Raw genomic sequence first — 12856 nt, 5'->3', positions numbered from 1 at the left:
TGGTTTTTATTTTGTCTTCGTTCTGTTCTTTTTGATAGTCTTTGCAAAAAATAATCATAAATCCATCCGGCTGTCTTCCTCACAGTGAAATATTTCGGAAAGGTCCAGTTGAATCGAAATAGGTTCATTCTAGACCAAGGACACAACGCCGCGTAGAAAGAGCAAATGAATAAAGTAGGATAAAAGTGATACCAAGGCCCGTGGACAGGTTTTAAAAAATCCACCAGCCCAAGAGGGCCAAGGATGATTTCGATCCTGTTGTCATCTAATTTCAATGTTCTAGGTTTCCATTTTAAACGCTGTTGAATTGAACTCTTGAAGGCGACAATTTACACCAAGAGATGACAGGATTTGTTTTGGAGGTGATCTGTAGTCGCGGAAATGAACAGGTCCAAGCACCGAGCCCTGGGGAGCGCAGATTACAAGTGTAGTCACTCGATTTGTGATTAATTAATTTATCAGGATTCTCTGTCTACCATCTTTAAGACTGTTGGAAAACAATGTAAAACCAATCCCCCGTCAGTACAAGCACGTGTCTGTAATCATTGCAAATGCAAACGCTCGCTGCGCACTTCAAAAAAAAAAAAAAAAGAAAAAGAAAAAGAAAAAAGATAAATATAGATAGTAATGAAATTAAATATCAATTATAGTAAGTATGGTTCTGCAATTCCTTCCGTTCATTTCATCAACGAAGGAACTGATTGTGGGAATTTCAACTTATTGAATGTAACGTTTCTCAAATTAATTTAGATTGCCTATTACCCTGTGGTTTTGGTTTTAAGTTTACTTTGTAGAGTAACGGGGTTTGTAAGCAGTTGATATAATTCTTGTCTGTTTTACTCCACGTACAAGACTCAAATTACATTGTCCGTCAAACTTTTGGAATACAAAATTAACGCCCTGTCCTGTACATGGAAGTTTTCATCAAAGTTATAAAGCTTTCGTTGAGTGACGTTTTTTTTTCTGTGTTCCAACAATTTTTGCGAGGTTGCATTGACGGACCTTCAGTGGGCCTTTTCTAAACTTCAGATCAAGACCCATGTTTTAAAAATCCGTTTGCAGTTGAATCTCCCCCTGCGTCAGATTATTAATTCCACTAGCATATTTTGATATGATATACTCTTTTCTTTCATTACCTAACCACTCAATTTGAAATTGAACAGAAGCCATGTCATTTTTATTAAATTGTAATTTCATGCCATATAGACTTCGGAGTTAAGCTGGTCTCATTAAAAAAAAAGAAAACCCGAAAAAAGGCCAACAAATTCATAGGTAGCCACCACCGACTGGCGATTGTCGTGCCGTTTGCTACAAGTGAATGGTAGTACCACTTGACACTGAGCTTAATCCATAGAAAAAGTATGATGACGTAATCTACATAATTTGATAATGAGAGACACGATTGGATATTACTTATTCAGTGCTACAGTGATCTTGATGGGTTTTTGGAAACCAACGACTAAATTCTTTTTTTTTTTTTCGGGTTTTTTTTTTTCAAATCTAAGTGCGAATATAAATTCTTGAAAATCTTGTTTGTATAATTTGTTAAACAATCATTGTATGCGATTTAAATTAGATACAAAATTTATCATTTGAAACGACATAAAGGTATAAAAGCTTACATTCTGCCATAAATTGATAACTTGTTGGCATTTAACTTCCAAAATTGTATTTTGATAACAAGAAATATTCTTCTTTTGGAAAGGGTGGGGGGTGGTTATTGGTTTGTTTGATTTGCAGTGTGTGGTTGTTTTTTATTTTTTTAGTTTTCATTTGAAAAGGAAGGGGGGGGTCGTTTTAGGGAAGAGGGTTTTTTGGGTTTTATTTTTTTTTTTTTTTTTTTTTGGGGGGGGGGGGGGGTTGGGTTTCTTTTTGTCATTATTTTGTTTTGTTTTCTCTTGCGTGTTTTTTTCTCTTTTTTTTTTTTGTCGGAAGGGAAGTGATTGGGGTGTTTTGTTTGTTTGTTTGTTTTTCTGAAAACGATTTGTATTATTCATAATCAATATTTTGATGACACAAAATGAAAATGATAGTTATAGTATTGTAGTTGATGGTACTACATATTATATGATAAGTGTATTTTTCGGTTGTTGCATGACTCAAATTGTTAGGTATTTGGGGGAGAAAAACTTTCAAATTAACACAAAATATTCTTAATTACATCAATGATTAATAATTCCGTAATTTCAGTTTGGTTTTCAATGTTTTAATGAAGACGTAGGCGACGACTCATGCGACAAGGGTTCGTATCTGGTGTGTGCTTGTCAGTCATTGTTTTTTACTATTTCATTAATAGGGTTTGTTTTGTTTTGTTTTGTTTTTGGTTTTTGGTTTTGTTTTGTTATCGGTTTAGTCCCTTTTTTTTTTTGAGGGGATGGTTCTGATTTTTGTTGGTTTGCTTGTTTCTTTGCTCTCTATATTTTTTGTTGTTGTCATTGATGTTTTATTTGTTTTGTTTTTGTCTAAAACATGAAATCTATCCTTCTTTCTTTATATTTCTTTTTTTTTTCAATAAACACAATTCATCAATACCTACCCCCCCCCCCCCCCCCCCCCCCCCGCTCCCCTCCCTTTTTTTCTTCAGCCTATCACCGTGGCAGGGTGGCGTGAAATTACAAACAGTCCCCTCCCCTGTGTTGGATTTCAACAGGAAGTCTACGGATTCACCCCCTTTACTGGCAGACGAACGCGTCGTGCTTCCGCTTCCTTACCACTGCGGCTGACCGGTGGTGACGTCTCCATTGAGCAGCAAGAGGAAGAACAGCGGCTACAACTCCAACAGCAACAACAACTAGAACAAGAGCAACAACAGCAGCTGCAACAGCAACCACAACAAGAGTTAGCGACTAGGCAAAGAGTATTTCAACAATCTCACCCACCATTACCCCTGTGCCAATCTAATCAAGATTTCGAATCTGTTACTTCACGGCTTAGTTCTTTCCTTAAACGATTACATGAACAAGATCTACAGCTAAATACTGCACCATCTCGTCTCGACTCAGAGGGTAAAAAGGACACACAGAATATAAGGACATTACCGCAAAACTCGGTATATTCAAAAGAAAGATTAAATCTAGAAAATTTTGGAAATCCGGAGCCGAAAATGGCGTACTTCACAAACAACTCTCCGCCTATATCCCCATCTATCCTGCCTTCATCCGCCTCGGTTTCCTCTTCATCTATATTTAGCATCAGCCCTCAGGATGCAGCGGGCATGGTGAAAATGCAGCGCAAAAACGACGATTGTCGGAGCTGTTACCTCATCCAAGTCAAATTGCGTCCTCTCTTTAGTGATGACGTTATTCCTGGAGCATGTTTAAGGAAACTTCCACGATTAATCAATGGCATTCCCCTAGGGGCTGGTTTTTTATCACGTGATCAGCTCTCTGGAATAAAGTGGCGCCTCGTCGAAGGAGGTCATTCAACCTTGACATTCATTTCATGTCCTATGGAGAAAGAGGAAGCGGAAGAAAGTAAAAACTGTCTCAAGGATCGCCTAGTCAAGCAGGCACAAACAGTATTTGGTGACATGATAATTAAGGTAAACATTGTACTCACAAAATGCATTGACTACGAGGAAGATTTCGTCATTAATGATATCGCGGTCAATTTGGAAGAAGGATTGCATTTCAGAGACTAAGTGTGTTACATTGTTGATCCCGTGGATCACTGACTGTTTTGATTTGATTGCATCGCTATCTGCAAACCAGCTAAACCAATCAGCTTTCAAGTTTTTGAGCTCCACCGGATTTTTTGAAACGTGGTTATGAGGCTAAATAAAATTTTATTTTTCAAACTTTCAACTCCCCCCCCCCCCCCCCCAAAAAAAAAAAAAAAACAACAAAATTTCATTTTAAAAGACAATGAAATTTTTTTAGTTATCATCCGTTTCTCTCTGAGTTATTCATCTCAAACCTGAAAGGTTGGCATTAAAAAGAGCTGCGTGTCTAGCTTCTCAAAATGTAACAGGATAAAGTATCCATAAATCAAATTTTAAATGTATTTTATAACAAGTGAAATTTTCCATTTTCAACCCGTTCAAGAGCTTGAAGATTGATTATTTAAGCATGTATTGAAGATGCGTTGATTTTATTTATTGATATTATTTATTTCTGATTTGTGGTAGATGTGAGCAAAATAAGCTTTGAGTGTTAAATAATTTTCGGGACTTCTTATGCTTACCAATGGCCGATGCTTCCATGACGCTAAAGGTCATTTGTAAGTTCTTACTTGCACAAGATCAAATGCAAGCTATAAAGGATGGCACAAGAAAAAAAAATTAAGCAATTTGATTATGAAGATATTTATAAATGTCACCTACACAGTATTATATCGGGGTGATTTAGATTCTAAATATTAAATTTACAATTTTAAATATGAGACCTGGGTCAAGATTTTATGTTTCATCGAGGGAACTGAAAAATAAATTTTCAAAAGTTAAAATTTCAAATTTCTGATCAATTTAACTAACCCCGACATGGTTTCGTTTTGAGCCAAGAGTCACATAATATAAATTTTTTTCTGTAGCTATACTTCAGGATGGTCGGCGCCGAGTAGGAGGTGCACGTTCAGCAATCCACTCTCTGGCAAAATTTTAGGGGGGGGGGGGTGGTTATATTTTTCCATACTTTATTTTATTTATTTTTTGGTATCATGCCAAAGTTTGTTTCTTTTAGCTGTTTTCCTAGTTTTGCGCTGGGATGATTTATATCATGATATATATATATATATATATATATATATAATATATATATATAATATATATATATATATATATATATATATCATGATATAAATCATATATATCATGAGTGTTGGTGGGTACTTGTAGGTACGAGAGTGCTCGATAATATTGGTTAGAGCATAATATATAAAATAAGTAGGGCCACTCACATTTTTGTCGATACGATCGTTTCAATGGGTTTCCATCTCCTCGGTCGACATTGGATCCAAAAATGGGAGTGTCCCTACTTATTGTTATTTTATATATATATATATATATATATATATAATATATATATGTGTGTGTGTGTGTGTGTGTGTGTGTGTGTGTGTGTGTATAAAGCCTGAATTAGAGGTTTGTGTATTCGTCAACTTATATGAAACTGAAAAGATCTCTGGAGGCAATGAACATCAGGGAACATTCAAATAAGAACTACTCTTAGCGTCTAAATATTTATTAAGACATATATGTATATCTTCAAAATAATAAGATGAACCGTTAAATACTTGATAGCACAATTTAGAATATTTTCCAATGACATGGAATCTCAAATTATCCTTTTCCACCTTTGATTATTTTCAAAGAACAAAGAGTGTTGCCGTCATTATTAATGAGGAGTGTTCACCGAATAGAGATTAATAATATCCAACCAATGTATTCGCCGATGCGGTTCTCAAAGAAACCATCCAAAGATTCATTTAGGTTACCTATGTAATTTTCAAGACCGTTTTAATTATCTCAACAATAGGTGCGTTATTTAAACCATGTCTGTGGTTTGCCTTTGAAGCATAAATCATCTTTCAAATGACATTATGTTTGATTAAGGAAGGAGAACAGATCTATAGAATCTCCCGCAAAATTCTAATTGACGACTTATTAAATTCATGCTGGTGATCAAAATTGCTATATGCATGTCACTTTGTACAGTATTCTATTTCTTTTTTTTTTTTTAACCTGTGATTGTACGAGTAGATGCATATGATATGATTTGTTATAAGGATAGTTGTAAATTAGTAATGTTTTCATTATATCTAGAATAGGATTAATTCCTGTTTGGACCTTAATCCCTTAACTCATGTTTGAACCTCAACCCCCCCCCCCCCCCCCCCAATCACCCCCCCCCCTCCCTACATATGCGCCTTAAGTCGTTCATTTATTATGATAGAATTTTTGGTGATATAAGAATATATACGAGTATGTTTGTATTTTGGTACAGTTTTACTATTAATACAACTACTATTACTACTACCACCACCACCACCACTACTACTACTACTACTACTACTACTACTACTACTACTACTACTACTACTACTACTACTACTACTACTACTCTACTACTACTACTACTACTACTCTACTACTACTATTACTGCAACAACAACAACAACAACAACAACAACAACTACGTACTTCAAATCTTATGTGGAATCTACAGAAACGAATGCTTTTGTAGAATAAATTCTGTCGGTAACTAAGTACAGTGTAATAGTATTATGTAGTATATTATTGGGGATGTGTTTTTTCCTCCAGTGTATCAACCGTCTCTAACCGGAGAGACAATAATTTTAATTACATGATTTATTATTAATGGTTAACCAGTGATTCAATAGTTTTAGTTCATCTCTGCGGATGCTAATTATTAATTCACAAATCACCACAGTTGTACTTTTTTAAAATCTTTTTAATGAAAGAAAGAAAGAAATAATAATAATAATAATAATAATAATAATAATAATAATAATAATAATAATAATAATAATAATAATAATAATAATAATAATAATAATAATAATAATGCACATTTATATTGCGCAACCTATCCCCCTGGTAGGCTCTCATAATAATATGAAATTAGAATACAGTCTTAATCTGAGAAGAAAACTAAAGGAAATGAGTAATGTGACCCATCGTCTCAAAACGGTGTCATGTAGGAATGAATTGGGACCCTAAAAGTCAATGTAGAATTAGAATGATAAGAAATACTAACTCTCAGTTTTTTTTTTTGCAATGATATAATGTATTTATTTTCCGCCATAAGGAATAGAAATAATCCCAAATTATCATATATAAATTCAATTTCCAGCACGTAGCTCTCCCGACATAATACCGCTTTGATACGACAGGTCATAAATGAGGATATGTGGACTGAAAACCTAATAGAGACAATAGGAATGCTTTTGTTTACGTCAAGTTGTATTCCGGTTTTATTTTCTATTTTCAGTCAATTATAATTATAGGCTTACAATATACCTTATATTATATTGTTGTTATTTAAATGAGATAATCTAAGCCAAGTCACTTCAACCGATGTAACACAATTTTGGTGATTATCCGCATTTTCACAGTCTTCATCATCATCATCATCATCATCATCATCATCATCATCATCATCATCATCATCATAATTATCACCATCATCATCATCATCATCATCATCATCATCATCACCATCATCATCATTACATCATGTTTCCACAAAAACAACATTATCATTAAGAATGAAATATAATTTATTTTTTTAAATGACTGCCGTTGACATAACCCCTGATGCCTTTCCTAGCATTCCCTTTTCATGAATAATCACTGTAAAGACTGCCTGCCTTTAGCTTGACTAGCCCCGGGTAAAAACTTTTTTAAAAATATGGAGCGAGTGCGTTTTGCACTAGTTCAGTCCATTAATTAATTGCACACAAATATAGAACATTATAGATAAATAAATAAATTCCCTTTATTTATCCCATGGGGGAAATTTGTCTCTAGGGTCTATTCCAAAGGAAGACTGGGATAACCCAGGCGTCAGTCGCAGTGCAGCAGCGCAAATTGAGCTAAATCGAGGTGACTTGCTCAAGGCCACACAGCGCGGCGGCGGGTGATCGAACTCGGTACCTTTTGGGTACGAAGCAAAGTCCGTGCCGCTGAGCCACGCTGCTCCTTTACATTGCCATATCGATATATCTTTCCTTACAATGGATAGCATGATCTAAGATTGTTTCAGATGACATGGCGTGTCCTACTCTCTTGAAACCAGTTTGCCTTAAACACGTTAGGACACGTCTTATTTTAACTGATTTTGATGTCGATAACTTTATTATCAGATCCCTGGACTGAAACGAGAAGCAAACGCACTCTCTCAATTAAGATGTTGATAATAGAATATATGTTTACAATAAAAGTTGCTGTGTTTTTCAAAAACAAAAATTGTTACTTAATGTTTATCGTTTTCAGATTTCACAACCGCACCGCTCCAATCATCATCGTCATTATCATAACCCAAAAATCTGAAAAGATATGAATGAAACTGAAACAGAGCTAGACAAAGCAGAAAGAAAAGGATAGGTTTACTTGATTTTGTCCTGGCCCTTAGCTGAGAGGGAAAGAGTCGGATGTATAGTGTTTAGTTTTAAAGATATATCCCCCCCCCCCCCCCCCAAAAAAAAAAGCCTGCCTCCACCCAGGACAAAACCTCGGACCGCCTGATTACCGGCCAGAGGTTACCAATAGTTGGGACGATATTATTATTGCTTGGTACTTGTATCCGCTTTGAAGTCCTCGCTGCAAGAACGAGGACGAAGACATGGGAGAACGCTCGTACCTACTCCATTTTTAATTCAAAAATATCATTTATCACTCTTCGGGTATTCACTACACCTACCCTACAATTACAGTGGCGTGATCAAGCGCATAATATTTCCACTTAGGCTTAGTGACATAAGACAGACAACCGAGTAATGACAGACAACTGCGGTATTTATGATTGAGTACCATCCCCTGATTTCGTTTCCTCTTTCAGTTCTTGGGTGAAAATTTTCTTTCGGGTCTAACCCGAGAAAAGACAGTAGACAGATAAGTGGAATCTGCATAAAGTTTTTTTAAAATATAGCGTTTATATAGCGCAATATCCACTTAATGTGCTCAAAGCGATTTATCACTCTTCGGATATTCACCACACCTACCATACAATTACAGTGGCGTGATCAAGCGCATAATATTTCCACTTAGGCTTAGTGACATAAGACAGACAACCGAGTAATGACAGACAACTGCGGTATTTATGATTGAGTACCATCCCCTGATTTCGTTTCCTCTTTCAGTTCTTGGGTGAAAATTTTCTTTCGGGTCTAACCCGAGAAAAGACAGTTAAGTAGACAGATAAGTGGAATCTGCATAAAGTTTTTAAAAAGATGAGCTTTTATATAGCGCTATATCCACTTCATGTGCTCAAAGCGCTCTACAAGTGGCCCTGACCAACAGCAGCAACATGTAACATGTAAAACGAGACATGACGCCTGTTAGGCAATATTACAATATTTTCCGACAGAGACAATGCTGTTTAACGGCCAGGTACTCATTTTACACCTGAGTACGGTGAGAGAATGTGAGCAAAGAGCCTTTTCCAATGACTCAACTATGCTCCGAGCGAGGCTCGAACCCATGACCTTCCGATCCGAATGCGAGTGTCATACCACGAGACCACATAGCCGCACAAAATCAACACGCTGTTTAAAGTTGATACCTCGTGTTGGTCCCAAAATGTCTGCTCTTTATCTGAGAGTGTTCCATTGATAATGGATAAGGTCAACCCTTGCTCAAAGACAGCCAATCTTTCTGACTGGTCCAGCGGTGTTGGCTTTATCAGGATTCCACTGTAACCTAAGCACACAGCACAGCAATATTGCAAAGGAGCTACGTTTTTAACTTAAGGGGGGGGGGGGGGGGGGGGGGGGGGATTAAGCTGCTGACGAGGGGCTCGGACCCAGGCCTCCCGGGCTGAAGTGATTTACAGCACATTTTCAGTCGACCATCTGAATTTTAATATTTAATAAAGCGTTATTCGTACCATTTGTGAAATAGGAGTTACAGAGAACACAGTTACGAAAAGGATTTTTCTTTTCATGGAGACTGGTGTGTAGTGGGTGAATTGTGTGTAAGGTGTATGGGTTAGTAAGCTGTAAGAACTTAAATAAAATATGATTAAAACTATTTCTACTTAATAGATCATTTTACCATGATTCTCCCACCATGGCCATAATGTGATAGGTAAAGAAATAAAATCCCATTTATTCATCCTCGAAGGAAATAATTCTTCAGAGTCTATCTCTGGAAAAGACACTGATAACCAAAGCGTCGGCCGCAAAGTGAGCAAGACAGGCAACGGTTCTTGATCAAGAAAAGGAAAAAAAAAAAAGACAGAAAAGAAATGCCGACATGTGTCTCGAACACGGATCCCCCTAGTGTATATTCAAGGCCTTAGCCACTCAGACATATCATAAAGTTGTAGAAACCCATTAATTTTTAATAATATGTTAAATGTAATGTCTTTTTTATGGTAATGCATATCATAATGTAAGCAACTGTCTGTCAGGAGAAACGGTATATCTTGAATATGCATTTAGTGTTTTTTTTTTAATGCAGTCCTTCAGAGTCATAAGGCCCATGGAACCAGAATTCATTTCTTTATTCTTTTGTAGAGTAAATGGATAAATCGCCCGCTTATCTTTGGATATGAATCCTTTATCCATCTGCCAGAAGTAATAGACCCAGCTATCTCTTTGTTTTGCTTTGTATTTAGGGGTTTTACGGCGACACTATTAATGGGTAATTTCAACGCCAGTAAAAAAAGGAAAATGATAATGTAGAAGAAAAAATGGTAGATGTGTCTTCTTGAATTGATAACTTGCATAACTTATATTATAAATCAGTCACTTATCTCAGGACAAGTCCCAGATATCTATAAACATGCAATTGTAAAGCCTCTCATAAAAAAGCAAAATCTCGATGTAAATGACCTTGTAACCACCGTCCCGTCTCAAATCTGCCATTTCTTTCTAAAATCCTTGAAAAAGTTGTACTCAGACGTCTTTCACAACATCTCCATGAAAACAATCTATGGGAAAAATTTCAGTCAGCTTATCGTTATTACCACAGCACAGAAACTGCTCTGTGCTGTGTTGCGAGTGATTTGCTTGATGTTTTAGATAAAGGTTCTGTTTCTCTTCTGACATTGTTAGACCTTTCGGCGGCGTTTGATACTATTGATCACGGTATTCTCATTAAACGACTTAATATAACTTTTGGCTTGTCTGGGACTGTCTTGCAGTGGTTTGAATCTTATTTAGATGGCAGAAAGCAACAGGTTATGATTTTAGATAAACTTTCTCGTCAACATACATTGTCTTTTGGTGTTCCTCAAGGCTCTGTTTCGGTCCAATTCTTTTTGTTTTGTATACTTCTCCATTATCTAATGTCATCACTGGTCATGGGCTGCGCTATCATCTCTATGCAGATGATACGCAACTTTATGCTACTGATAAAACTAAAAATCTCGAAAATATTGTGAAACGTGTGGAAGAATGTGTGACGGATGTGAAAGGGTGGATGGATGCAAACAAGTTGAAAATGAATGAGTCAAAAACAGAAGTGATGATTGTGGGAAATAGAGGGCAGTTGAAGGTGAATGATGGTCTTGAGGTGTTGATTGGGGGTGAAAAGATCAAAGTTTCAAAGACTGTGAAAAATTTGGGTGTCTATTTTGATTCAGAAATGAGAATGTCAGCTCACATTTATGCTCTCTGTAAATCTTTATACTTTCAATTGAAGAAAATCAGTTCGATCCGTCAGTATATTGCAATTGGAACACGTCAAACATTGGTTGTTTCCCTCATTTTTTCGAAACTAGATTATTGTAACTCCCTGCTTGTAAACTTGCCTCAGGCTTCTATTAAACAATTACAACTACTGCAAAACAGTGCAGCAAGATTAGTTTTTGGCAAAAAAAAATTTGATCATGCAACCCCTTTGTTGGCCTCTCTCCACCGGTTGCCCATTGAAAAGCGCACATATTACAAAGCAGCGTGTCTTGTTTATAAGTGTTTGACTGGTATAGCACCGGCATATCTCACAGATCACGTGGTCATGTGTAAATTTGAAAATTACACTTTAAGCTCATGTAATGACCAAACGAAAATTTCGGAAAAAAGATCAAGAACAAAATTTGGTGATAGATCGTTTGCTTGTTTCGGCCCCAAGATTTGGAATGAACTACCACGTGGTCTGAGGGAGTGCAAGTCTTTACTTACCTTAAAAGAATCTCAAGACACATTTTTACTGTATTTGTTTTTATTGACTCTGTGAATCCTTGATTTGGCTATGAATTATTATTTTTTTTTTTCACTTAAAATTGATATTTATATTGTAAAGTGCCCAGAGCTTGTGTTTTACACGAGAATGAGCGCTATATAAATGTGTATTATTATTATTATTATTATTATTATTATTATTATTATTATTATTATTATTATCATTATTAGATCTGAAGGTAAAAAGCACCGAAGAAAAAACAAGCCAAAGAGAACCTGGTTCAAATAGGGAACAAGATTCCACGAACGTGCCTAGCCTATTTGACATGACCTTAAAGTCAAATCCAAGTACAAACAAAGGATCCTACCAAGTTGGATACACTCACATGTTTACAGCGTACGATACACATTTAAACAATGATACAGAACTTGCATGCTCTTCGGGAGAAGCCAAAAAAAAGAGTACTGAAACCCTATGTTCATGGGAGGTAACCAATATTTACATATACATGTAATATCTTGTTCGAGAATTGTTTCCCCGACGTACTTCCTTTATTCGCGATATACGTAGTGTGTGGCGAGTTTAGGATTGGTTTCCCAGGCATTTTGTCCAAGGCTAGGGCTATTGGTCAGTACTGACCCCCAGACGCTAGTACCTGCGTGTCAGTGCTGACGAACAGGCGCCAGCGCCTGGGGGTCAGCACTGACCAATAACATGGTCAGTATTGAACAACAGGTGCCGCCGCCCACAGACAGCCTCTCTTCGGTCTGTGCCACCGCCCCGCCATTAATCAGCACTGACATCGGGCCTGTTCGTCAGTGCAGACAAAGACCTCTTCGCACTTATTCGTCACTTCCTAAAGTAAAAAAAAAAACAAAAAAACAAAAAAAAAAAAAAAAACAATTAAAATCCCAGGCTTTCAAGGCCAACTTATCCGATGACACTTAGCAACACTTGGTCACTTAGATGAATTTGATGTCTAACGCGTTAGATCGTGGCCTTCGTAAAGTTATGGCCTGATACTTACCATAAAAGAAAACAAATCGTGAGTCG

The 12856-nt window shown here is 36.5% G+C and overlaps 1 protein-coding gene across 3 annotated transcripts in view; it reads left to right on the top strand.

Annotated features, from left to right (window-relative positions):
• The window catches only part of LOC144973320 (uncharacterized), a 9508-nt gene extending 5693 nt beyond the window's left edge, over positions 1-3815 (top strand). The window contains exons 1-2 of one of the 3 annotated variants that reach the window (XM_078915607.1): positions 1-726; positions 2585-3815. The exon at positions 1-726 is cut by the window's left edge and continues 139 nt beyond it. In XM_078915607.1, the coding sequence (XP_078771733.1) occupies positions 628-726; positions 2585-3640 (1155 nt within the window). In that variant the 5' untranslated portion in view covers positions 1-627 and the 3' untranslated portion in view covers positions 3641-3815. The remainder of the gene's footprint in view (positions 727-2584) is intronic. The other 2 variants (XR_013645526.1, XM_078915608.1) reach the window with 2 other exon arrangements.
• The last annotated feature ends 9041 nt before the right edge of the window (positions 3816-12856 follow it).

The sequence above is a fragment of the Berghia stephanieae genome, chromosome 5 (genome assembly GCF_034508935.2).
Source record: "Berghia stephanieae isolate SIO BIC M18660-M18661 chromosome 5, UCSD_Bste_1.3, whole genome shotgun sequence".
Lineage (NCBI taxonomy): Eukaryota > Metazoa > Mollusca > Gastropoda > Nudibranchia > Aeolidiidae > Berghia > Berghia stephanieae.
The sequence above is the reverse complement of the archived record's forward strand: the minus strand, read 5'-3'. Positions and strand labels throughout refer to the sequence as shown.